Consider the following 25,971-nt stretch of genomic DNA (forward strand, 5'->3'; position numbering starts at 1 on the left):
TGGTAGAAATGTACTCACTGTACACACGAGTTTTGTTTTGCTGTCACACTTGCTCTGGCAATGGATGTTTTCCATGCCAATAAAGCCCATTTAATATGAACTGAATTAAACTCTCTATATTAAAAAGAAGTGCACCTGCGCAACACAACAGGGTGTAAGTTTGCTAAGCCCTAAATCAGAGTGCTGTGTTTCTTTGACCCATCCCAGCTCTGTCTACTACGTAAGTCTTTGCAACATATTTTTTAAAGTTAACTTTAACTTCTTGAAATTTTGACAATGACTGACGCTGGTTTTGATGCTGGTGGTTATTCTGTGTTAGAGGTGACTGAAGAACAATGTTTCTCTCAGACTGTGTGGCGGTGTTTGAACAAAATATGAATCTCATAGCCAAAGTAAAGTATGCACCACTTCCAGTTCTCGCTTTCTGAACACACCTGATTTGCTGAGAGCGACTGATTGTAAGACACTATTGTGAAATTTAATCATACAAAACCACACGGCAGGGTTTGATTATCAGTAAACATCACTTCACTATTTAAAGCTCCCGACATTAAACATGCCATAATACATTTTCTATTTACCCACCAAAATTCCAAAACATCACACGAGACAATTTGAAGTTTTGAAAGAATCTGTATTCTGATCATTGTAAAGTTAAACTTAGTTAAGTTAAATGAAGAAATCCCACAGAATACAGCTATACATGATTACATAAATACACCATTGTTTTGACATATAGATGTGTATATATATAAAAATCATACCTCACCATGGCTCACTATGAGCTGCAGGTGTTCCTTCATTTCATTGAAAACACTTGTTCCTTTTACAATATGCTCTCTGTTATTGCTATGTCATGTTATACCATGCTACGGTATCTAGTTAAACCTTAACATCAATTTTACATGCATTTGTAGACCAGGGAAATATTTGCACACACTTTTAAGCTCAAAGTAAAACTACGCCATTTTGAATGATCTTGTACAAATTACAAAGACCTAACTTTTTTCTTTTTTTAAAGAGGAGACATTTCTCAATCTGCATGTATTAAAATAAATGTGCAACTGTATTCTGACAATGGTTAGAGTGATTTAAGGTTTTACCTTTCAATGCAGCTGGTTTCACTTGTGTACTTGGACTTGATCACTTGTTTGGCATGACTAAACAAAACAGAATTAGTAACTGTCACTAAGTAAAATATTGCTGTAGCACTTTATTTTCTGACATCCCAGGGCTTAATGGTATATTTTTTTGCTTATTATTCTAGCGATGACTCAGTGGACCAGGTGCTTAAAGTTGGCTGTGTCATTCTGTCTGGCCGAGGATCCTGGACATTCCCACACAGAAGTGTGTTGAATTCGACAGACATACCTAATCCACTGTCATGACTTTGTCCGGTCAGTGGAAAGTTCAATTTGATGGTTAATCCATCTGAAGCTGTACAAAACTTAGACAATAATGAATCATGGATTTTTACTGACAACATAGTCCTTTTTCATACCAGTGATGGCAGTAATGTTCTGGTGGCAATTCAGATAGATATCAGCACTGATGTTATTGCTGACTGGACAGTAGCCATGACAACAGTACCAGGCAGCATGCCGTGACAAGACTGATCTTGTGGCTTACTCCACTTGAAGCTATAAATGAGGAGAAAATGAAACAGGACATTAGTTTAACAGTTGTGTGACTTTTGAAAATAATGATGAAGCAGCACTCAGTATTGCTTACATATGCCATTCACAGTGATGGAGCTGGTTTCAATGTCAAAGGTGGTGACGGCTGAAGCGCTGGTCAAAGCACTTGCAATCTGAGTGTCATTGGGAGCAGATGTGCTTTCAAAGACAGAGTCAACAGTGTTGATGATGGATCCATTGCTGCAGAAGAAGAAACAAGCAAAACAAAACGTGCCAAATATTAGATTTATGCCAGTATTCTTATATTGTAACATAATAAATCTTTAAAGAATTACCTGAATGACACCACTTTCAAGGATTTAAAGCCGGTACCGAATTCCCTTTGGAAAATAGGTGTAAGCTGCAGAAACAGAAAACAAGTTGTATTTAAAATACAATGTTTGCCTTTATTTTTGCCTTGAAACACTGAACTGTGTGCATGTGTATACATGTGAAACAGTGTATGTCCTGAAACGTGAGACATATTTCAGAAAATATTCTTATAATAAAGGGAAGTCAAATGAGAAGTTGCAGAGTAAGCGGGGGGGAGCTTTATTTGCATTAATATATTCTCCTTGATGCTTTTGTTATCAGTTATTTTGGGAATTTGAAAATGTGATCCTTTAGTATGTAGACAGAGTAAGTGCTCCACTTTTTGAGCAGATGCATGAGCATTTTGAGGAAAATTGAAACTTACCTGGTTTACTATCATTGCAGCTCGATTCATATAAGCTGCAGAAGAGGGATTCAGCAAGTCGTTTGTAAATGTGCCTTGAACAGATCTGAAAGTCACCCTTTTGGTCATGAGTGCTACAGTTGTAGGTGCAGCAGTTGTAGCTGCAGCAGTGGTAGGTGCGGCAGAAGAAGGGGCAGCAGTTGTAGGTGCAGCAGATGTAGGTGCAGCAGTTGTAGTTGGAGTTGCAACTGGGCCTGCTGTAAAAGTCATATAAGAATATGTAAATGAGCGTAGGTTCCCAAACCAATTTTTTTTTTCTTGCTTGATGTCAAACTGACTTTAGTGTCAGTTTCACAGATATATAACAACAATTATAAAAGGCTCTTAAAGTTTGCTTCGCCAGAAATCTTACTGAATACAAGGTAGCTCAGACATTAGCTCATCCTGCATCAATAAAACTGCACAACACTTAAGTTTTCTTTATGAATCTTGCCGAGCAACATAATTTAGTTTGTGACTTCATAAAAAGAGCATGAGCAGCACATGTACACTGTTTTACATACTGATTAGAGTGAAACATTTGTTTACTTACCTACTACGATGACTGAGCTGGGATTAATGCTCACGTTGAAGGAGTTGGTGGGATCACTCACTGCAGTCTGGAGGGTCATAGAAACCTCATTATTTGGTGGGGGATCCGTAGTGTTCTGACTGAAGACAACGTTAAATTCGGCTTTAACTCCTTCTGCTCGTGATGTACCGAGGGCACTGTTCCATAAAAAACACAGATGGGTATTAAATATTTATTCTAAATCCTCCAAAAAGTAAATGAGTGAACCAATGTCAGAAAATAAAACACACAAATACTTTTACCTGAACTTTGTCACAATGCAGTCAACAAAGTCTGGAAATCTCGGCCTGTATATCTGAAAACACTGCAAACAGAAAAAACATCAGAAATGCTTGAGGACATTTAAAGCTGATTTTCTAATCATAGATCTAAATCACAATCATAAAACACAGAAATGACAAGTTTCTAAAAATGGATTTTGATCTCAACAGTTTTGTGTTATAAGTAAACATATCTGTTCAATAATTTGGTTACAACAATGACACAGCTAATTATTAATTTATAATAACAACATGAACTCACTGTATTGACAACTCGTCTTGCAAGCATTTTGAATGCAGCGCTGATGGGGTTATTGAGCTCCTCTGTAAATGGTTCTCCTGTCAAGTCTGCTGAGAGTTTATAGACAGGTTGAGCTGCAGTGGTAGGTGCAGCTGTTGTGGGAGCTGCAGTAGTAGGTGCTGCTGTTGTGGGTGCAGCTGTTGTAGGTGCTGCCGTTGTGGGTGCAAATGTTGTAGGTGCAGCAGTCATTGGTGCAGCAGTTGTTGGAGCAGCAGTAGTAGGTGCAGCTGTTGTAGGTGCGGCAGTTGTGGGTGCAGCTGTTGTAGGTGCGGCAGATGCAGGTGCGGCAGTTGTAGGTGCTGCAGTCGTAGGTGCAGCAGTTGTTGGAGCGGCAGGAGTAGGTACAGCAGTGGTAGGCGCTGCAGTTGTGGGTGAAGCAGTTGTTGGAGTGGCAGTTGTAGGTGCAGCAGTTGTTGGTGCGGCAGATGTAGGTGCGGCAGTTGTTGGTGCTGCAGTCGTAGGTGTAGCAGTTGTTGGAGCTGCAGTTGTAGGTGTAGCAGTTGTTGGAGCAGCAGTAGTAGGTGCAGCAGTGGTAGGCGCTGCAGTTGTGGGTGAAGCAGTTGTTGGAGCAGCAGTTGTAGGTGCAGCAGTCGTTGGTGAAGCAGTCGTTGGTGCAGCAGTCGTTGGAGCAGCAGTTGTAGGTGCTGTAGTAGTTGGTGCTGCAGTTGTAGGTGCTGCAGTCGTGGGTGCGGCAGTCGTGGGTGCTGCAGTTGTACGTGCAGATGTTGAAGCTGCGACAGTTGTAGGTGCTAAAGTCGTAGGTGCAGCAGTTGTTGGAGCGGCAGTTGTGAGTGCAGCAGTTGTAGGTGCAGCTGTTGTCGGTGCTGCAGTCGTAGGTGCAGCAGTTGTTGGAGAGGCAGTCGTTGGAGAGGCAGTTGTAGGAGCTGCAGTAGTAGGCGCTGCAGTTGTAGGTGCAGCAGTTGTTGGAGCGGCTGTTGTGGGTGCAGCAGTTGTAGGTGCAGCTGTTATCGGTGCTGCAGTTGTTGGAGCGGCAGTTGTAGGAGCTGCAGTAGTAAGCGCTGCAGTTGTTGGTGCAGCAGTTGATGGCGTGGCAGTTGTAGGTGCAGCTGTTGTAGGTGCTGCAGTAGTAGGTGCAGCAGTTGTTGGAGCGGCAGTTGTTGGAGCAGCAGTTGTAGGCGCAGCAGTTGTTGGAGCGGCTGTTGTGGGAGCTGCAGTAGTAGGCGATGCAGTTGTAGGTGCAGCAGTTGTTGGAGCGGCAGTTGTAGGTGCAACACTTGTAGGTGCAGCAGATGTCGGTGCAGCAGTTGTTGGAGTGGCAGTCGTAGGTGCAGCAGTTGTTGGAGAGGCTGTTGTGGGTGCAGCAGTCGTAGGTGCAGCAGTTGTTGGAGCAACAGTTGTTGGAGCAGCAGTTGTAGGAGCTGAAGTAGTAGGCGCTGCAGTTGTAGTTCCAGCAGTTGTTGGAGCAGCAGTTGTAGGTGCAGCAGTTGTAGGTGCAGCAGTTGTTAGTGCGGCAGTTGTAGGTACTGCAGTTGTTGATGTGACAGTTGTAGGTGCAGCAGTTGTTGGTGTGGCAGTTGTAGGTACTGCAGTAGTAGGTGCTGCAGTTGTCGGTGCAGCAGTTGTAAGTGCAGCAGTTGTAGGTGCAGCAGTTGTTAGAGCGGCAGTTGTAGGTGCTGCAGTTGTAGGTGTAGCAGTTGTTGGAGCAGCAGTTGTAGCTGCAGCAGTTGTTGGAGCAGCAGTTGTGGGAACTGCAGTAGTAGGCGCTGCAGTTGTAGGTGTAGCAGTTGTTGGAGCGGCAGTTGTATGTCCTGCAGTTGTAGGTGCATCTGTTGTAGGTGCAGCAGTTGTAGGAGGTGCAGTAGAAGGCGCTGCAGTTGTCGGTGCAGCAGTTGTTGGAGCGGCAGTTGTGGGTGCAGCAATTGTCGGTGCGGCACTGGTGGGTACTGCAGTTGTAGGTGCTGCAGTTGTCGGTGCAGCAGTTGTAAGTGCAGCAGGTGTAGGTGCAGCAGTTGTTGGAGTGGCAGTTGTAGGTGCAGCAGTTGTTGGAGCAGCAGTTGTAGATGCAGCTGTTGTAGGTGCTGCCGTTGTGGGTGAAAATGTTGTAGGTGCAGCAGTCATTGGTGCAGCAGTTGTTGGAGCAGCAGTAGTAGGTGCAGCTGTTGTAGGTGCGGCAGTTGTGGGTGCAGCTGTTGTAGGTGCGGCAGATGCAGGTGCGGCAGTTGTAGGTGCTGCAGTCGTAGGTGCAGCAGTTGTTGGAGCGGCAGGAGTAGGTACAGCAGTGGTAGGCGCTGCAGTTGTGGGTGAAGCAGTTGTTGGAGTGGCAGTTGTAGGTGCAGCAGTCGTTGGTGCGGCAGATGTAGGTGCGGCAGTTGTTAGTGCTGCAGTCGTAGGTGTAGCAGTTGTTGGAGCTGCAGTTGTAGGTGCAGCAGTTGTTGGAGCTGCAGTAGTAAGCACTGCAGTTGTAGGTGTAGCAGTTGTTGGAGCAGCAGTAGTAGGTGCAGCAGTGGTAGGCGCTGCAGTTGTGGGTGAAGCAGTTGTTGGAGCAGCAGTTGTAGGTGCAGCAGTCGTTGGTGAAGCAGTCGTTGGTGCAGCAGTCGTTGGAGCAGCAGTTGTAGGTGCTGTAGTAGTTTGTGCTGCAGTTGTAGGTGCTGCAGTCGTGGGTGCGGCAGTCGTGGGTGCTGCAGTTGTACGTGCAGATGTTGAAGCTGCGACAGTTGTAGGTGCTACAGTCGTAGGTGCAGCAGTTGTTGGAGCGGCAGTAGTTGCTGCAGCAGTGGTAGCAGCAGCAGTTGTAGGTGCAGCAGTTGTAGTTGCCGCAGTTATTAAAGCGGCAGTTGTAGGTGCAACAGTTGTAGGTGCGGCAGTTGTAGGAGCGGCAGTTGTAGGTGCAGCTGCTGTAGGTGCTGCAGTCGTAGGTGCAGCAGGTGTTGGAGCGGCAGTTGTTGGAGCGGCAGTTGTAGGAGCTGCAGTTGAAGGTGCAGCAATTGTTGGAACGGCAGTTGTAGGTGCAACAGTTGTTGGAGCGGCAGTTGTAGGTGCTGCAGTTGTTGGTGCGGCAGTTGTACGTGCAGCAGTTGTTGGTGCGGCAGTTGTAGGTACTGCAGTAGTAGGTGCTGCAGTTGTCGGTGCAGCAGTTGTAAGTGCAGCAGTTGTAGGTGCAGCAGTTGTTGGTGCGGCAGTTGTAGATGCAGCAGTTGTTGGAGCAGCAGTTGTAGGTGCAGCTGTTGTAGGTGCAGCCATTGTAGATGCTGCAGTTGTAGGTGCAGCAGTCGTTGATACAGCAGTTGTTGGAGATGCAGTTGTAGGTGCAGCTGTTGTAGGTGAAGCCGTTGTGGGTGCAGTTGTTGTAGGTGCGGCCGTTGTGGGTGCAGCTGTTGTAGGTGCAGCAGTCGTTGGTGCAGCAGTTGTTGGAGCGGCTGTTGTAGGTGCAGCAGTTGTTGGAGCAGCAGTCGTAGGCGCTGCAGTTGTAGGTGCAGCAGTTGTAGGTGTGGCTGTTGTGGGTGCAGCTGTTGTAGGTGCACCAGTCGGTGCAGCAGTTGTTGGTGCAGCAATCGTAGGTGCAGCCGTTGTTGGAGCTGCAGTCGTAGGTGCAGCAGTTGTAGGTGCAGCAGTTGTAGGTGTGGCCGTTGTGGGTGCAGCTGTTGTAGGTGCACCAGTCGGTGCAGCAGTTGTTGGTGCAGCAGTCGTAGGTGCAGCAGTTGTTGGAGCTGCAGTTGTAGGTGCAGCAGTTGTAGGTGCGGCCGTTGTGGGTGCAGCTGTTGTAGGTGCGGCCGTTGTGGGTGCAGCTGTTGTTGGTGCAGCAGTCGTTGGTGCAGCAGTTGTTGGAGCAGCAGTCGTAGGCGCTGCAGTTGTAGGTGCAGCAGTTGTAGGAGCTGAAGTAGTTGGCGCTGTTGTTGTAGGTGCTGCAGTCGTAGGTGCAGTAGTTGTTGTAGCGGCAGTTGTAAGTACTGCAGTTGTTGGTGTGGCAGTTGTAGGTGTAGCTGTTGTAGGTGCTGCAGTTGTTGGAGCGGCAGTTGTAGGTGTAGCTGTTGTAGGTGCAGCAGATGTCGGTGCAGCAGTTGTTGGAGTGGCAGTCGTAGGTGCAGCAGTTGTTGGAGAGGCTGTTGTGGGTGCAGCAGTTGTAGCTGCAGCTGTAGTCGGTGCTGCAGTCGTAGGTGCAGCAGTTGTTAGAGCGGCAGTTGTTAGAGCGGCAGTTGTTGGAGCGGCAGTTGTAGGAGCTGGAGTTGAAGGTGCAGCAATTTTTGGAACGGCAGTTGTAGGTGCAACAGTTGTTGGAGCGGCAGTTGTAGGTGCAGCAGTAGTTGGTGCGGCAGTTGTACGTGCAGCAGTTGTTGGTGCGGCAGTTGTAGGTACTGCAGTAGTAGGTGCTGCAGTTGTCGGTGCAGCAGTTGTAAGTGCAGCAGTTGTGGGTGCAGCTGTTGTAGGTGCGGCCGTTGTAGATGCTGCAGTTGTAGGTGCAGCAGTCGTTGGTGCAGCAGTTGTTGGAGATGCAGTTGTAGGTGCAGCAGTTGTACGTGCAGCCGTTGTGGGTGCAGTTGTTGTAGGTGCGGCCGTTGTGGGTGCAGCTGTTGTAGGTGCAGCAGTCGTTGGTGCAGCAGTTCTTGGAGCGGCCGTTGTAGGTGCAGCAGTTGTTGGAGCAGCAGTCGTAGGCGCTGCAGTTGTAGGTGCAGCAGTTGTAGGAGCTGCAGTAGTAGGCGCTGCTGTTGTCGTTGCAGCAGTTGTAGGTGCAGCTGTTGTAGGTGCAGCCGTTGTGGGTGCAGTTGTTGTAGGTGCGGCCGTTGTGGGTGCAGCTGTTGTAGGTGCAGCAGTCGTTGGTGCAGCAGTTGTTGGAGCGGCAGTTGTAGGTGCAACACTTGTAGGTGCAGCAGATGTCGGTGCAGCAGTTGTTGGAGTGGCAGTCGTAGGTGCAGCAGTTGTTGGAGAGGCTGTTGTGGGTGCAGCAGTTGTAGGTGCAGCTGTAGTCGGTGCTGCAGTCGTAGGTGCAGCAGTTGTTGGAGCGACAGTTATTGGAGCAGCAGTTGTAGGAGCTGAAGTAGTAGGCGCTGCAGTTGTAAGTACAGCAGTTGTTTGAGCGGCAGTTGTAGGAGCTGAAGTAGTAGGCGCTGCAGTTGTAGTTCCAGCAGTTGTTGGAGCAGCAGTTGCAGGTGCAGCAGTTGTTAGTTCGGCAGTTGTAGGTACTGCAGTTGTAAGTGCAGCAGTTGTAGGTGCAGCAGTTGTTAGAGCGGCAGTTGTAGGTGCAGCAGTTGTTGGAGCAGCAGTTGTAGCTGCAACAGTTGTTGGAGCAGCAGTTGTTGGAGCAGCAGTTGTGGGAATTGCAGTAGTAGGCGCTGCAGTTGTAGGTGTAGCAGTTGTTGGAGCGGCAGTTGTATGTGCTGCAGTTGTAGGTGCATCTGTTGTAGGTGCAGCAGTTGTAGGAGGTGCAGTAGAAGGCGCTGCAGTTGTCGGTGCAGCAGTTGTTGGAGCGGCAGTTGTGGGTGCAGCAATTGTCGGTGCGGCACTGGTGGGTACTGCAGTTGTAGGTGCTGCAGTTGTCGGTGCAGCAGTTGTAAGTGCAGCAGGTGTAGGTGCAGCAGTTGTTGGAGTGGCAGTTGTAGGTGCAGCAGTTGTTGGAGCAGCAGTTGTAAATGCAGCAGTTGTTGGAGCTGCAGTTGTAGAAGGGGTAATTGTAGGTGCAGCAGTTGTTGGAGCGGCAGTTGTGGGAGCTGCAGTAGTAGGCGTTGCAGTCGTAGGTGCAGCAGTTGTTGGAGCAGCAGTTGTGGGTGCAGCAGTTATTTGAGCCGCAGTTGTAGGACCTGCAGTAGTAGGCGCTGCAGTTGTAGGTGCAGCAGTTGTTGGTGCGGCAGTTGTAGGTACTGCAGTTGTTGGTGTGGCAGTTGTAGATGCAGCAGTTGTTGGTGCAGCCGTTGTAGGTACTGCAGTAGTAGGTGCTACAGTTGTCGGTGCAGCAGTTGTAACTGCAGCAGTTGTAGGTGCAGCACTTGTTGGAGCAGCAGTTGTAGATGCTGCAGTTGTAGGTGCAGCAGTCGTTGGTGCAGCAGTTGTTGGAGCCGTCGTTGTAGGTGCAGCAGTTGTAGGAGCTGCAGTAGTAGGTGCTGCTGTTGTCGGTGCAGCAGTTGTAGGTACAGCTGTTGTAGGTGTGGCCGTTGTGGGTGCAGCTGTTGTATGTGCACCAGTCGGTGCAGCAGTTGTTGGAACAGCAGTCGTAGGTGCAGCAGTTGTTGGTGCAGCAGTTGTAGGTGTGGCCATTGTGGGTGCAGCTGTTGTCGGTGCGGCCGTTGTGGGTGCAGCTGTTGTAGGTGCAGCAGTCGTTGGTGCAGCAGTTGTTGGAGGTGCAGTTGTAGGTGCAGCAGTTGTAGGAGCTGCAGTAGTAGGTGCTGCTGTTGTAGGTGCAGCAGTTGTAGGTGCAGCTGTTGTAGGTGCGGCCGTTGTAGGTTCAGCTGTTGTAGGTGCTGCAGTTGTTTGAGCAGCAGTTGTTGGAGGGGCAGTTGTTGGAGGTGCAGTTGTAGGTGCAGCTGTTGTAGGTGCGGCCGTTGTGGGTGCAGCTGTTGTAGGTGCAGCAGTCGTTGGTGCAGCAGTTGTTGGAGAATCAGTCGTAGGTGCAGCAGTTGTAGGTGCAGCAGTTGTAGGTGTGGCCGTTGTAGATGCTGCAGTTGTAGGTGCAGCAGTCGTTGGTGCAGCAGTTGTTGGAGATGCAGTTGTAGGTGCAGCTGTTGTAGGTACAGCCGTTGTGGGTGCAGTTGTTGTAGGTGCGGCCGTTGTGGGTGCAGCTGTTGTAGGTGCAGCAGTCGTTGCTGCAGCAGATGTTGGAGCGGCCGTTGTAGGTGCAGCAGTTGTTGGAGCAGCAGTCGTAGGCGCTGCAGTTGTAGGTGCAGCAGTTGTAGGAGCTGCAGTAGTAGGTGCTGCTGTTGTCAGTGCAGCAGTTGTAGGTGCAGCTGTTGTAGGTGCGGCCGTTGTAGGTGCAGCTGTTGTAGGTGCTGCAGTTGTTTGAGTGGCAGTTGTTGGAGCGACAGTTGTTGGAGGTGCAGTTGTAGGTGCAGCAGTTGTAGGTGCAGCAGTTGTAGGTGTGGCCGTTGTGGGTGCACCTGTTGTAGGTACAGCCGTTGTGGGTGCAGCTGTTGTAGGTGAGGCCGTTGTGGATGCAGTTGTTGTAGGTGCACCAGTCGTTGATGTAGCAGTTGTTGGAGCAGCAGTCGTAGGCGCTGCAGTTGTCGGTGCAGCAGTTGTAGGAGCGGCAGTGGTAGGTGCTGCTGTTGTCGGTGCAGCAGTTGTGGGTGCAGCTGTTGTAGGTGCGGCCGTTGTAGATGCTGCAGTTGTAGGTGCAGCAGTCGTTGGTGCAGCAGTTGTTGGAGATGCAGTTGTAGGTGCAGCTGTTGTAGGTGCAGCCGTTGTGGGTGCAGTTGTTGTAGGTGAGGCCGTTGTGGGTGCAGCTGTTGTAGGTGCAGCAGTCGTTGGTGCAGCAGTTGTTGGAGCGGCCGTTGTAGGTGCAGCAGTTGTTGGAGCAGCAGTCGTAGGCGCTGCAGTTGTAGGTGCAGCAGTTGTAGGAGCTGCAGTAGTAGGCGCTGCTGTTGTCGTTGCAGCAGTTGTAGGTGCAGCTGTTGTAGGTGCAGTAGTCGTGGGTGCAGTTGTTGTAGGTGCGGCCGTTGTGGGTGCAGCTGTTGTAGGTGCAGCAGTCGTTGCTGCAGCAGATGTTGGAGCGGCCGTTGTAGGTGCAGCAGTTGTTGGAGCAGCAGTCGTAGGCGCTGCAGTTGTAGGTGCAGCAGTTGTAGGAGCTGCAGTAGTAGGTGCTGCTGTTGTCAGTGCAGCAGTTGTAGGTGCAGCTGTTGTAGGTGTGGCCGTTGTGGGTGCAGCTGTTGTCGGTGCGGCCGTTGTGGGTGCAGCTGTTGTAGGTGCAGCAGTCGTTGGTGCAGCAGTTGTTGGAGGTGCAGTTGTAGGTGCAGCTGTTGTAGGTACAGCCGTTGTGGGTGCAGTTGTTGTAGGTGCGGCCGTTGTGGGTGCAGCTGTTGTAGGTGCAGCAGTCGTTGCTGCAGCAGATGTTGGAGCGGCCGTTGTAGGTGCAGCAGTTGTTGGAGCAGCAGTCGTAGGCGCTGCAGTTGTAGGTGCAGCAGTTGTAGGAGCTGCAGTAGTAGGTGCTGCTGTTGTCAGTGCAGCAGTTGTAGGTGCAGCTGTTGTAGGTGCGGCCGTTGTAGGTGCAGCTGTTGTAGGTGCTGCAGTTGTTTGAGCGGCAGTTGTTGGAGCGGCAGTTGTTGGAGGTGCAGTCGTAGGTGCAGCAGTTGTAGGTGCAGCAGTTGTAGGTGTGGCCGTTGTGGGTGCACCTGTTGTAGGTACAGCCGTTGTGGGTGCAGCTGTTGTAGGTGAGGCCGTTGTGGCTGCAGTTGTTGTAGGTGCACCAGTCGTTGGTGTAGCAGTTGTTGGAGCAGCAGTCGTAGGCGCTGCAGTTGTCGGTGCAGCAGTTGTAGGAGCTGCAGTGGTAGGCGCTGCTGTTGTCGGTGCAGCAGTTGTGGGTGCAGCTGTTGTAGGTGCGGCCGTTGTAGATGCTGCAGTTGTAGGTGCAGCAGTCGTTGGTGCAGCAGTTGTTGGAGATGCAGTTGTAGGTGCAGTTGTTGTAGGTGCAGCTGTTGTGGGTGCAGTTGTTGTAGGTGCGGCCGTTGTGGGTGCAGCTGTTGTAGGTGCAGCAGTCGTTGGTGTAGCAGTTGTTGGAGCGGCCGTTGTAGGTGCAGCAGTTGTTGGAGCAGCAGTCGTAGGCGCTGCAGTAGTAGGTGCAGCAGTTGTAGGAGCTGCAGTAGTAGGTGCTGCTGTTGTCGTTGCAGCAGTTGTAGGTGCGGCCGTTGTAGGTGCAGCTGTTGTGGGTGCTGCAGTTGTTTGAGCGGCAGTTGTTGGAGGTGCAGTTGTAGGTGCAGCTGTTGTAGGTGCGGCCGTTGTGGGTGCAGCTGTTGTAGGTGCAGCAGTCGTTGGTGCAGCAGTTGTTGGAGAGGCAGTCGTAGGTGCAGCAGTTGTAGGTGCAGCAGTTGTAGGTGTGGCCGTTGTGGGTGCAGCTGTTGTAGGTGCACCAGTCGGTGCAGCAGTTGTTGGTGCAGCAGTCGTAGGTGCAGCAGTTGTTGGAGCTGCAGTCGTAGGTGCAGCAGTTGTAGGTGCAGCAGTTGTAGGTGTGGCCGTTGTGGGTGCAGCTGTTGTAGGTGCACCAGTCGGTGCAGCAGTTGTTGGTGCAGCAGTCGTAGGTGCAGCAGTTGTTGGAGCTGCAGTTGTAGGTGCAGCAGTTGTAGGTGCGGCCATTGTGGGTGAAGCTGTTGTAGGTGTGACCGTTGTGGGTGCAGCTGTTGTTGGTGCAGCAGTCGTTGGTGCAGCAGTTGTTGGAGCAGCAGTCGTAGGCGCTGCAGTTGTAGGTGCAGCAGTTGTAAGAGCTGCAGTGGTAGGCGCTGCTGTTATCGGTGCAGCAGTTGTGGGTGCAGCTGTTGTAGGTGCGGCCGTTGTGGGTGCAGCTGTTGTAGGTGCAGCAGTCGTTGTTGTTGCACTTGTTGGAGTAGCAGTCATAGGCACTGCAGTCGTTGGTGCAGCAGTGGTAGATGCGGCCGTTGTGGGTGCAGCTGTTGTAAGTGCTGCCGTTGTGGGTGCAGCTGTTGTAGGTGCAGCAGTTGTTGGAGCAGCAGTTGTAGGTGCAGCAGTTGTTGGAGCTGCAGTTGTAGGTGTGGCTGTTGTGGGTGCAGCTGTTGTAGGTGCACCAGTCGGTGCAGCAGTTGTTGGTGCAGCAGTCGTAGGTGCAGCAGTTGTTGGAGCTGCAGTTGTAGGTGCAGCAGTTGTAGGTGCGGCCGTTGTGGGTGCAGCTGTTGTAGGTGCAACCGTTGTGGGTGCAGCTGTTGTTGGTGCAGCAGTCGTTGGTGCAGCAGTTGTTGGAGCAGCAGTCGTAGGCACTGCAGTTGTAGGTGCAGCAGTTGTAGGAGCTGCTGTGGTAGGCGCTGTTGTTGTCGGTGCAGCAGTTGTGGGTGCAGCTGTTGTAGGTGCGGCCGTTGTGGGTGCAGCTGTTGTAGGTGCAGCAGACGTTGGTGTAGCACTTGTTGGAGCAGCAGTCGTAGGCACTGCAGTTGTAGGTGCAGCAGTTGTAGGAGCAGCAGTCGTAGGCGCTGCAGTTGTAGGTGCAGCAGTTGTTGGAGCAACAGTAGTAGGCGCTGCTGTTGTCAGTGCAGTAGTTGTAGGTGCAGCTGTTGTAGGTGCGGCTGTTGTAGGTGCAGCTGTTGTAGGTGCTGCAGTTGTTTGAGCGGCAGTTGTAGGTACAGCTGTTGTAGGTGCAGCAGTTGTAGATCCTGCAGTTGTAGGTGCACCAGTCGGTGCAGCAGTTGTTGGTGCAGTAGTCGTAGGTGCAGCAGTTGTTGGAGCTGCAGTTGTAGGTGCAGCAGTTGTAGGTGCGGCCATTGTGGGTGAAGCTGTTGTAGGTGTGACCGTTGTGGGTGCAGCTGTTGTTGGTGCAGCAGTCGTTGGTGCAGCAGTTGTTGGAGCAGCAGTCGTAGGCGCTGCAGTTGTAGGTGCAGCAGTTGTAGGAGCTGCAGTGGTAGGCGCTGCTGTTATCGGTGCAGCAGTTGTGGGTGCAGCTGTTGTAGGTGCGGCCGTTGTGGGTGCAGCTGTTGTAGGTGCAGCAGTCGTTGGTGTAGCACTTGTTGGAGCAGCAGTCGTAGGCACTGCAGTCGTTGGTGCAGCAGTTGTTGGAGCAGCAGTCGTAGGTGCAGCAGTTGTAGGTGCAGCAGTGGTAGATGCGGCCGTTGTGGGTGCAGCTGTTGTAAGTGCTGCCGTTGTGGGTGCAGCTGTTGTAGGTGCAGCAGTTGTTGGAGCAGCAGTTGTAGGTGCAGCAGTTGTTGGAGCTGCAGTCGTAGGTGCAGCAGTTGTAGGTGCAGCAGTTGTAGGTGTGGCTGTTGTGGGTGCAGCTGTTGTAGGTGCACCAGTCGGTGCAGCAGTTGTTGGTGCAGCAGTCGTAGGTGCAGCAGTTGTTGGAGCTGCAGTTGTAGGTGCAGCAGTTGTAGGTGCGGCCGTTGTGGGTGCAGCTGTTGTAGGTGCGACCGTTGTGGGTGCAGCTGTTGTTGGTGCAGCAGTCGTTGGTGCAGCAGTTGTTGGAGCAGCAGTCGTAGGCACTGCAGTTGTAGGTGCAGCAGTTGTAGGAGCTGCAGTGGTAGGCGCTGTTGTTGTCGGTGCAGCAGTTGTGGGTGCAGCTGTTGTAGGTGCGGCCGTTGTGGGTGCAGCTGTTGTAGGTGCAGCAGTCGTTGGTGTAGCACTTGTTGGAGCAGCAGTCGTAGGCGCTGCAGTTGTAGGTGCAGCAGTTGTAGGAGCAGCAGTCGTAGGCGCTGCAGTTGTAGGTGCAGCAGTTGTTGGAGCAACAGTAGTAGGCGCTGCTGTTGTCAGTGCAGTAGTTGTAGGTGCAGCTGTTGTAGGTGCGGCCGTTGTAGGTGCAGCTGTTGTAGGTGCTGCAGTTGTTTGAGCGGCAGTTGTAGGTACAGCTGTTGTAGGTGCGGCAGTTGTAGATCCTGCAGTTGTAGGTGCAGCAGTCGTTGGTGCAGCAGTTGTTTGAGATGCAGTTGTAGGTGCAGATGTTGGAGGTGCAGCCGTTGTGGGTGCAGTTGTTGTAGGTGTGGCCGTTGTGGGTGCAGCTGTTGTAGGTGCACCAGTCGGTGCAGCAGTTGTTGGTGCAGCAGTCGTAGGTGCAGCAGTTGTTGGAGCTGCAGTCGTAGGTGCAGCAGTTGTAGGTGCAGCAGTTGTAGGTGTGGCCGTTGTGGGTGCAGCTGTTGTAGGTGCACCAGTCGGTGCAGCAGTTGTTGGTGCAGCAGTCGTAGGTGCAGCAGTTGTTGGAGCTGCAGTTGTAGGTGCAGCAGTGGTAGATGCGGCCGTTGTGGGTGCAGCTGTTGTAAGTGCTGCCGTTGTGGGTGCAGCTGTTGTAGGTGCAGCAGTTGTTGGAGCAGCAGTTGTAGGTGCAGCAGTTGTTGGAGCTGCAGTCGTAGGTGCAGCAGTTGTAGGTGTGGCTGTTGTGGGTGCAGCTGTTGTAGGTGCACCAGTCGGTGTAGCAGTTGTTGGTGCAGCAGTCGTAGGTGTGGCCGTTGTGGGTGCAGCTGTTGTAGGTGCACCAGTCGGTGCAGCAGTTGTTGGTGCAGCAGTCGTAGGTGCAGCAGTTGTTGGAGCTGCTGTTGTTGGTTCAGCAGTTGTAGGTGCAGCAGTTGTAGGTGTGGCCGTTGTGGGTGCAGCTGTTGTATGTGCACCAGTCGGTGCAGCAGTTGTTGGAGCAGCAGTCGTAGGTGCAGCAGTTGTAGGTGCAGCAGTTGTAGGTGTGGCCGTTGTGGGTGCAGCTGTTGTAGGTGCACCAGTCGGTGCAGCAGTTGTTGGTGCAGCAGTCGTAGGTGCAGCAGTTGTTGGAGCTGCAGTTGTAGGTGCAGCAGTTGTAGGTGCGGCCGTTGTGGGTGAAGCTGTTGTAGGTGTGACCGTTGTGGGGGCAGCTGTTGTTGGTGCAGCAGTCGTTGGTGCAGCAGTTGTTGGAGCAGCAGTCGTAGGCGCTGCAGTTGTAGGTGCAGCAGTTGTAGGAGCTGCAGTGGTAGGCGCTGCTGTTATCGGTGCAGCAGTTGTGGGTGCAGCTGTTGTAGGTGCGGCCGTTGTGGGTGCAGCTGTTGTAGGTGCAGCAGTCGTTGGTGTAGCACTTGTTGGAGCAGCAGTCGTAGGCACTGCAGTCGTTGGTGCAGCAGTTGTTGGAGCAGCAGTCGTAGGTGCAGCAGTTGTAGGTGCAGCAGTGGTAGATGCGGCCGTTGTGGGTGCAGCTGTTGTAAGTGCTGCCGTTGTGGGTGCAGCTGTTGTAGGTGCAGCAGTTGTTGGAGCAGCAGTTGTAGGTGCAGCAGTTGTTGGAGCTGCAGTCGTAGGTGCAGCAGTTGTAGGTGCAGCAGTTGTAGGTGTGGCTGTTGTGGGTGCAGCTGTTGTAGGTGCACCAGTCGGTGCAGCAGTTGTTGGTGCAGCAGTCGTAGGTGCAGCAGTTGTTGGAACTGCAGTTGTAGGTGCAGCAGTTGTAGGTGCGGCCGTTGTGGGTGCAGCTGTTGTAGGTGCGACCGTTGTGGGTGCAGCTGTTGTTAGTGCAGCAGTCGTTGGTGCAGCAGTTGTTGACGCAGCAGTCGTAGGCACTGCAGTTGTAGGTGCAGCAGTTGTAGGAGCTGCAGTGGTAGGCGCTGCTGTTGTCGGTGCAGCAGTTGTGGGTGCAGTTGTTGTAGGTGCGGCCGTTGTGGGTGCAGCTGTTGTAGGTGCAGCAGTCGTTGGTGTAGCACTTGTTGGAGCAGCAGTCGTAGGCGCTGCAGTTGTAGGTGCAGCAGTTGTAAGAGCAGCAGTCGTAGGCGCTGCAGTTGTTGGTGCAGCAGTTGTTGGAGCAACAGTAGTAGGCGCTGCTGTTGTCAGTGCAGTAGTTGTAGGTGCAGCTGTTGTCGGTGCGGCCGTTGTGGGTGCAGCTGTTATAGGTGCAGCAGTTGTTGGTGCAGCAGTTGTTGGAGATGCAGTTGTAGGTGCAGCTGTTGTAGGTGCAGCCGTTGTGGGTGCAGCTGTTGTAGGTGCAGCCGTTGTGGGTGCAGCTGTTGTACGTGCAGCAGTCGTTGGTGTAGCAGTTGTTGGAGCAGCAGTCGTAGGCGCTGCAGTTGTAGGTGCAGTAGTTGTAGGAGCAGCAGTCGTAGGCGCTGCAGTTGTAGGTGCAGCAGTTGTTGGAGCAACAGTCGTAGGCGCTGCTGTTGTCGGTGCAGCAGTTGTAGGGGCAGCTGTTGTAGGTGTGGCCACTGTAGGTGCAGCTGTTGTAGGTGCTGCAGTTGTTTGAGCGGCAGTTGTAGGTGCAGCTGTTGTAGGTGCGGCCATTGTAGATGCTGCAGTTGTAGGTGCAGCAGTAGTTGGTGCAGCAGTTGTTGGAGATGCAGTTGTAGGTGCAGCTGTTGTAGGTGAAGCCGTTGTAGGTGCAGTTGTTATAGGTGCGGCCGTTGTGGGTGCAGCTGTTGTAGGTGCAGCAGTCGTTGGTGCAGCAGTTGTTGGAGCAGCAGTCGTAGGCGCTGCAGTTGTAGGTGCAGCAGTTGTAGGAGCTGCAGTAGTAGGTGCTGATGTTGTCGGTGCAACAGTTGTAGGTGCAGCTGTTGTAGGTGCGGCCGTTGTAGGTGCAGCTGTTGTAGGTGCAGCAGTTGTTGGAGCAGCAGTCGTAGGCGCTGCAGTTGTAGGTGCAGCAGTTGTAGGTGCAGGGGTTGTAGGTGTGGCCGTTGTGGGTGCAGCTGTTGTCGGTGCGGCCGTTGTGGGTGCAGCTGTTGTAGGTGCAGCAGTCGTTGGTGCAGCAGTTGTTTGAGGTGCAGTTGTAGGTGCAGCTGTTGTAGGAGCTACAGTAGTAGGTGCTGCTGTTGTCGGTGCAGCAGTTGTAGGTGCAGCTGTTGTAGGTGCGGCCGTTGTAGGTGCAGCTGTTGTAGGTGCTGCAGTTGTTTGAGCGGCAGTTGTTGGAGGTGCAGTTGTAGGTGCAGCTGTTGTAGGTGCGGCCGTTGTGGGTGCAGCTGTTGTAGGTGCAGCAGTCGTTGGTGCAGCAGTTGTTGGAGAATCAGTCGTAGGTGCAGCAGTTGTAGGTGCAGCAGTTGTAGGTGTGGCCGTTGTAGATGCTGCAGTTGTAGGTGCAGCAGTCGTTGGTGCAGCAGTTGTTGGAGATGCAGTTGTAGGTGCAGCTGTTGTAGGTACAGCCGTTGTGGGTGCAGTTGTTGTAAGTGCGGCCGTTGTGGGTGCAGCTGTTGTAGGTGCAGCAGTCGTTGGTGCAGCAGTTGTTGGAGCGGCCGTTGTAGGTGCAGCAGTTGTTGGAGCAGCAGTCGTAGGCGCTGCAGTTGTAGGTGCAGCAGTTGTAGGAGCTGCAGTAGTAGGCGCTGCTGTTGTCGGTGCAGCACTTATAGGTGCAGCTGTTGTAGGTGCATTGGTTGTAGGTGCTGCAGTTCTTGGAGCTGCTGTTGTAGGTGCAGCTGTTGTAGGTGTGGCCGTTGTAGGTGCAGCAGTTGTTGGAGCAGCAGTCGTAGGCGCTGCAGTTGTAGGTGCAGCAGTTGTAGGAGCTGCAGTAGTAGGTGCTGCTGTTGTCGGTGAAGCTGTTGTAGGTGCAGCTGTTGTAGGTGCAGCTGTTGTAGGTGCAGCTGTTGTAGGTGCTGCAGTTGTTTGAGCGGCAGTTGTTGGAGCAGCAGTTGTTGGAGGTGCAGTTGTAGGTGCAGCTGTTGTAGGTGCACCAGTCGGTGCAGCAGTTGTTGGTGCAGCAGTCGTAGGTGCAGCAGTTGTTGGAGATGCAGTTGTAGGTGCAGTTGTTGTAGGTGCAGCTGTTGTGGGTGCAGTTGTTGTAGGTGCGGCCGTTGTGGGTGCAGCTGTTGTAGGTGCAGCAGTCGTTGGTGTAGCAGTTGTTGGAGCGGCCGTTGTAGGTGCAGCAGTTGTTGGAGCAGCAGTCGTAGGCGCTGCAGTAGTAGGTGCAGCAGTTGTAGGAGCTGCAGTAGTAGGTGCTGCTGTTGTCGTTGCAGCAGTTGTAGGTGCGGCCGTTGTAGGTGCAGCTGTTGTGGGTGCTGCAGTTGTTTGAGCGGCAGTTGTTGGAGGTGCAGTTGTAGGTGCAGCTGTTGTAGGTGCGGCCGTTGTGGGTGCAGCTGTTGTAGGTGCAGCAGTCGTTGGTGCAGCAGTTGTTGGAGAGGCAGTCGTAGGTGCAGCAGTTGTAGGTGCAGCAGTTGTAGGTGTGGCCGTTGTGGGTGCAGCTGTTGTAGGTGCACCAGTCGGTGCAGCAGTTGTTGGTGCAGCAGTTGTAGGTGCAGCAGTTGTTGGAGCTGCAGTCGTAGGTGCAGCAGTTGTAGGTGCAGCAGTTGTAGGTGTGGCCGTTGTGGGTGCAGCTGTTGTAGGTGCACCAGTCGGTGCAGCAGTTGTTGGTGCAGCAGTCGTAGGTGCAGCAGTTGTTGGAGCTGCAGTTGTAGGTGCAGCAGTGGTAGATGCGGCCGTTGTGGGTGCAGCTGTTGTAAGTGCTGCCGTTGTGGGTGCAGCTGTTGTAGGTGCAGCAGTTCTTGGAGCAGCAGTTGTAGGTGCAGCAGTTGTTGGAGCTGCAGTCGTAGGTGCAGCAGTTGTAGGTGTGGCTGTTGTGGGTGCAGCTGTTGTAGGTGCACCAGTCGGTGTAGCAGTTGTTGGTGCAGCAGTCGTAGGTGTGGCCGTTGTGGGTGCAGCTGTTGTAGGTGCACCAGTCGGTGCAGCAGTTGTTGGTGCAGCAGTCGTAGGTGCAGCAGTTGTTGGAGCTGCTGTTGTTGGTTCAGCAGTTGTAGGTGCAGCAGTTGTAGGTGTGGCCGTTGTGGGTGCAGCTGTTGTATGTGCACCAGTCGGTGCAGCAGTTGTTGGAGCAGCAGTAGTAGGTGCAGCAGTTGTAGGTGCAGCAGTTGTAGGTGTGGCCGTTGTGGGTGCAGCTGTTGTAGGTGCACCAGTCGGTGCAGCAGTTGTTGGTGCAGCAGTCGTAGGTGCAGCAGTTGTTGGAGCTGCAGTTGTAGGTGCAGCAGTTGTAGGTGCAGCCGTTGTGGGTGAAGCTGTTGTAGGTGTGACCGTTGTGGGGGCAGCTGTTGTTGGTGCAGCAGTCGTTGGTGCAGCAGTTGTTGGAGCAGCAGTCGTAGGCGCTGCAGTTGTAGGTGCAGCAGTTGTAGGAGCTGCAGTGGTAGGCGCTGCTGTTATCGGTGCAGCAGTTGTGGGTGCAGCTGTTGTAGGTGCGGCCGTTGTGGGTGCAGCTGTTGTAGGTGCAGCAGTCGTTGGTGTAGCACTTGTTGGAGCAGCAGTCGTAGGCACTGCAGTCGTTGGTGCAGCAGTTGTTGGAGCAGCAGTCGTAGGTGCAGCAGTTGTAGGTGCAGCAGTGGTAGATGCGGCCGTTGTGGGTGCAGCTGTTGTAAGTGCTGCCGTTGTGGGTGCAGCTGTTGTAGGTGCAGCAGTTGTTGGAGCAGCAGTTGTAGGTGCAGCAGTTGTTGGAGCTGCAGTCGTAGGTGCAGCAGTTGTAGGTGCAGCAGTTGTAGGTGTGGCTGTTGTGGGTGCAGCTGTTGTAGGTGCACCAGTCGGTGCAGCAGTTGTTTGTGCAGCAGTCGTAGGTGCAGCAGTTGTTGGAACTGCAGTTGTAGGTGCAGCAGTTGTAGGTGCGGCCGTTGTGGGTGCAGCTGTTGTAGGTGCGACCGTTGTGGGTGCAGCTGTTGTTAGTGCAGCAGTCGTTGGTGCAGCAGTTGTTGACGCAGCAGTCGTAGGCACTGCAGTTGTAGGTGCAGCAGTTGTAGGAGCTGCAGTGGTAGGCGCTGCTGTTGTCGGTGCAGCAGTTGTGGGTGCAGTTGTTGTAGGTGCGGCCGTTGTGGGTGCAGCTGTTGTAGGTGCAGCAGTCGTTGGTGTAGCACTTGTTGGAGCAGCAGTCGTAGGCGCTGCAGTTGTAGGTGCAGCAGTTGTAGGAGCAGCAGTCGTAGGCGCTGCAGTTGTTGGTGCAGCAGTTGTTGGAGCAACAGTAGTAGGCGCTGCTGTTGTCAGTGCAGTAGTTGTAGGTGCAGCTGTTGTCGGTGCGGCCGTTGTGGCTGCAGCTGTTATAGGTGCAGCAGTTGTTGGTGCAGCAGTTGTTGGAGATGCAGTTGTAGGTGCAGCTGTTGTAGGTGCAGCCGTTGTGGGTGCAGCTGTTGTAGGTGCGGCCGTTGTGGGTGCAGCTGTTGTACGTGCAGCAGTCGTTGGTGTAGCAGTTGTTGGAGCAGCAGTCGTAGGCGCTGCAGTTGTAGGTGCAGCAGTTGTAGGGGCAGCTGTTGTAGGTGTGGCCACTGTAGGTGCAGCTGTTGTAGGTGCTGCAGTTGTTTGAGCGGCAGTTGTAGGTGCAGCTGTTGTAGGTGCGGCCATTGTAGATGCTGCAGTTGTAGGTGCAGCAGTAGTTGGTGCAGCAGTTGTTGGAGATGCAGTTGTAGGTGCAGCTGTTGTAGGTGAAGCCGTTGTAGGTGCAGTTGTTATAGGTGCGGCCGTTGTGGGTGCAGCTGTTGTAGGTGCAGCAGTCGTTGGTGCAGCAGTTGTTGGAGCAGCAGTCGTAGGCGCTGCAGTTGTAGGTGCAGCAGTTGTAGGAGCTGCAGTAGTAGGTGCTGATGTTGTCGGTGCAACAGTTGTAGGTGCAGCTGTTGTAGGTGCGGCCGTTGTAGGTGCAGCTGTTGTAGGTGCAGCAGTTGTTGGAGCAGCAGTCGTAGGCGCTGCAGTTGTAGGTGCAGCAGTTGTAGGAGCTGCAGTAGTAGGTGCTGCTGTTGTCGGTGAAGCAGTTGTAGGTGCAGCTGTTGTAGGTGCAGCCCTTGTAGGTGCAGCTGTTGTAGGTGCTGCAGTTGTTTGAGCGGCAGTTGTTGGAGCGGCAGTTGTTGGAGGTGCAGTTGTAGGTGCAGCTGTTGTAGGTGCAACAGTCGGTGCAGCAGTTGTTGGTGCAGCAGTCGTAGGTGCAGCAGTTGTTGGAGCTGCAGTTGTAGGAGCTGCAGTGGTAGGCGCTGCTGTTGTCGGTGCAGCAGTTGTGGGTGCAGCTGTTGTAGGTGCGGCCGTTGTGGGTGCAGCTGTTGTAGGTGCAGCAGTCGTTGGTGTAGCACTTGTTGGAGCAGCAGTCGTAGGCGCTGCAGTTGTAGGTGCAGCAGTTGTAAGAGCAGCAGTCGTAGGCGCTGCAGTTGTTGGTGCAGCAGTTGTTGGAGCAACAGTAGTAGGCGCTGCTGTTGTCAGTGCAGTAGTTGTAGGTGCAGCTGTTGTCGGCGCGGCCGTTGTAGGTGCAGCTGTTGTAGGTGCAGCAGTTGTAGGTGCAGCAGTTGTTGGAGATGCAGTTGTAGGTGCAGCTGTTGTAGGTGTAGCCGTTGTGGGTGCAGCTGTTGTAGGTGCAGCCGTTGTGGGTGCAGCTGTTGTACGTGCAGCAGTCGTTGGTGTAGCAGTTGTTGGAGCAGCAGTCGTAGGCGCTGCAGTTGTAGGTGCAGTAGTTGTAGGAGCAGCAGTCGTAGGCGCTGCAGTTGTAGGTGCAGCAGTTGTTGGAGCAACAGTCGTAGGCGCTGCTGTTGTCGGTGCAGCAGTTGTAGGGGCAGCTGTTGTAGGTGTGGCCGTTGTAGGTGCAGCTGTTGTAGGTGCTGCAGTTGTTTGAGCGGCAGTTGTAGGTACAGCTGTTGTAGGTGCGGCCATTGTAGATGCTGCAGTTGTAGGTGCAGCAGTCGTTGGTGCAGCAGTTGTTGGAGATGCAGTTGTAGGTGCAGCTGTTGTAGGTGAAGCCGTTGTGGGTGCAGCTGTTGTAGATGCGGCCGTTGTGGGTGCAGCTGTTGTACGTGCAGCAGTCGTTGGTGTAGCAGTTGTTGGAGCAGCAGTCGTAGGCGCTGCAGTTGTAGGTGCAGTAGTTGTAGGAGCAGCAGTCGTAGGCGCTGCAGTTGTAGGTGCAGCAGTTGTTGGAGCAACAGTCGTAGGCGCTGCTGTTGTCGGTGCAGCAGTTGTAGGGGCAGCTGTTGTAGGTGTGGCCGTTGTAGGTGCAGCTGTTGTAGGTGCTGCAGTTGTTTGAGCGGCAGTTGTAGGTGCAGCTGTTGTAGGTGCGGCCATTGTAGATGCTGCAGTTGTAGGTGCAGCAGTCGTTGGTGCAGCAGTTGTTGGAGATGCAGTTGTAGGTGCAGCTGTTGTAGGTGAAGCCGTTGTGGGTGCAGTTGTTGTAAGTGCGGCCGTTGTGGGTGCAGCTGTTGTAGGTGCAGCAGTCGTTGGTGCAGCAGTTGTTGGAGCGGCTGTTGTAGGTGCAGCAGTTGTTGGAGCAGCAGTCGTAGGCGCTGCAGTTGTAGGTGCAGCAGTTGTAGGAGCTGCAGTAGTAGGTGCTGATGTTGTCGGTGCAACAGTTGTAGGTGCAGCTGTTGTAGGTGCGGCCGTTGTAGGTGCAGCTGTTGTAGGTGCAGCAGTTGTTGGAGCAGCAGTCGTGGGCGCTGCAGTTGTAGGTGCAGCAGTTGTAGGAGCTGCAGTAGTAGGTGCTGCTGTTGTCGGTGAAGCAGTTGTAGGTGCAGCTGTTGTAGGTGCAGCCGTTGTAGGTGTGGCCGTTGTGGGTGCAGCAGTTGTAGGTGCAGCAGTTGTTGGAGCAGCAGTCGTAGGCGCTGCAGTTGTAGGTGCAGCAGTTGTAGGAGCTGCAGTAGTAGGTGCTGATGTTGTCGGTGCAACAGTTGTAGGTGCAGCTGTTGTAGGTGCGGCCGTTGTAGGTGCAGCTGTTGTAGGTGCAGCAGTTGTTGGAGCAGCAGTCGTAGGCGCTGCAGTTGTAGGTGCAGCAGTTGTAGGAGCTGCAGTAGTAGGTGCTGCTGTTGTCGGTGAAGCAGTTGTAGGTGCAGCTGTTGTAGGTGCAGCCGTTGTAGGTGCAGCTGTTGTAGGTGCTGCAGTTGTTTGAGCGGCAGTTGTAGGTGCAGCTGTTGTAGGTGCGGCCATTGTAGATGCTGCAGTTGTAGGTGCAGCAGTCGTTGGTGCAGCAGTTGTTGGAGATGCAGTTGTAGGTGCAGCTGTTGTAGGTGAAGCCGTTGTGGGTGCAGTTGTTGTAGGTGCGGCCGTTGTGGGTGCAGCTGTTGTAGGTGCAGCAGTCGTTGGTGCAGCAGTTGTTGGAGCGGCTGTCGTAGGTGCAGCAGTTGTTGGAGCAGCAGTCGTAGGCACTGCAGTTGTAGGTGCAGCAGTTGTAGGAGCTGCAGTAGTAGGTGCTGATGTTGTCGGTGCAACAGTTGTAGGTGCAGCTGTTGTAGGTGCTGCAGTTGTTTGAGCGGCAGTTGTTGGAGATGCAGTTGTAGGTGAAGCTGTTGTAGGTGCAGCTGTTGTAGGTGCAGCAGTCGTTGGTGCAGCAGTTGTTGGAGCAGCAGTCGTAGGTGCAGCAGTTGTAGGTGCAGCAGTTGTAGGTGTGGCCGTTGTGGGTGCAGCTGTTGTAGGTGCACCAGTCGGTGCAGCAGTTGTTGGTGCAGCAATCGTAGGTGCAGCCGTTGTTGGAGCTGCAGTCGTAGGTGCAGCTGTTGTAGGTGCAGCAGTTGTAGGTGTGGCCGTTGTGGGTGCAGCTGTTGTAGGTGCACCAGTCGGTACAGCAGTTGTTGGTGCAGCAGTCGTAGGTGCAGCAGTTGTTGGATCTGCAGTTGTAGGTGCAGCAGTTGTAGGTGCGGCCGTCGTGGGTGCAGCTGTTGTAGGTGCGGCCGTTGTGGGTGCAGCTGTTGTTGGTGCCGCAGTCGTTGGTGCAGCAGTTGTTGGAGCAGCAGTCGTAGGCGCTGCAGTTGTAGGTGCAGCAGTTGTAGGAGCTGAAGTAGTTGGCGCTGTTGTTGTAGGTGCTGCAGTCATAGGTGCAGTAGTTGTTATAGCGGCAGTTGTAAGTACTGCAGTTGTTGGTGTGGCAGTTGTAGGTGTAGCTGTTGTAGGTGCTGCAGTTGTTGGAGCGGCAGTTGTAGGTGTAGCTGTTGTAGGTGCGGCCGTTGTAGGTACAGCAGTTGTAGGTGCAGGAGTCGTTGGTGCAGCAGTTGTTGGAGCAGCAGTCGTAGGTGCAGCTATTGTAGGTGCAGCAGTCGTTGGTGCAGCAGTTGTTGGAGCAGCAGTCGTAGGTGCAGCAGTTGTAGGTGCAGCTGTTGTAGGTGCGGCTGTTGTGGGTTCAGCAGTCGTTGGTGCAGCAGTTGTTGGAGCATTGGTCGTAGGTGCAGCAGATGTAGGTGCAGCAGTTGTAGGTGCGGCCGTTGTGGGTGCAGCTGTTGTAGGTGCAGCAGTTGTTGGAGCAGCAGTCGTAGGCGCTGCAGTTGTAGGTGCAGCAGTTGTAGGAGCTGCAGTAGTAGGCGCTGCTGTTGTCGGTGCAGCACTTGTAGGTGCAGCTGTTGTCGGTGCGGCCGTTGTGGCTGCAGCTGTTATAGGTGCAGCAGTTGTTGGTGCAGCAGTTGTTGGAGATGCAGTTGTAGGTGCAGCTGTTGTAGGTGCAGCCGTTGTGGGTGCAGCTGTTGTAGGTGCGGCCGTTGTGGGTGCAGCTGTTGTACGTGCAGCAGTCGTTGGTGTAGCAGTTGTTGGAGCAGCAGTCGTAGGCGCTGCAGTTGTAGGTGCAGCAGTTGTAGGGGCAGCTGTTGTAGGTGTGGCCACTGTAGGTGCAGCTGTTGTAGGTGCTGCAGTTGTTTGAGCGGCAGTTGTAGGTGCAGCTGTTGTAGGTGCGGCCATTGTAGATGCTGCAGTTGTAGGTGCAGCAGTAGTTGGTGCAGCAGTTGTTGGAGATGCAGTTGTAGGTGCAGCTGTTGTAGGTGAAGCCGTTGTAGGTGCAGTTGTTATAGGTGCGGCCGTTGTGGGTGCAGCTGTTGTAGGTGCAGCAGTCGTTGGTGCAGCAGTTGTTGGAGCAGCAGTCGTAGGCGCTGCAGTTGTAGGTGCAGCAGTTGTAGGAGCTGCAGTAGTAGGTGCTGATGTTGTCGGTGCAACAGTTGTAGGTGCAGCTGTTGTAGGTGCGGCCGTTGTAGGTGCAGCTGTTGTAGGTGCAGCAGTTGTTGGAGCAGCAG

At 53.3% G+C, this 25,971-nt stretch overlaps 1 protein-coding gene across 1 annotated transcript; it reads right to left on the reverse strand.

Moving 5' to 3' along the window:
* Window positions 1-3,226: 3,226 nt before the first annotated feature.
* LOC117246290 (uncharacterized) lies at window positions 3,227-24,790 on the reverse strand. The gene is made up of 3 exons (XM_078164115.1): window positions 24,765-24,790; window positions 3,506-6,543; window positions 3,227-3,287 (listed from the first exon to the last, which is right to left on the reverse strand). Exons 1-2 carry the CDS (start codon window positions 24,788-24,790, stop codon window positions 3,603-3,605), a joined length of 2,967 nt encoding a protein of 988 aa, XP_078020241.1. The 3' UTR covers window positions 3,227-3,287; window positions 3,506-3,602.
* Window positions 24,791-25,971: the final 1,181 nt, after the last annotated feature.

The sequence above is a fragment of the Epinephelus lanceolatus genome, chromosome 22 (genome assembly GCF_041903045.1).
Source record: "Epinephelus lanceolatus isolate andai-2023 chromosome 22, ASM4190304v1, whole genome shotgun sequence".
Lineage (NCBI taxonomy): Eukaryota > Metazoa > Chordata > Actinopteri > Perciformes > Serranidae > Epinephelus > Epinephelus lanceolatus.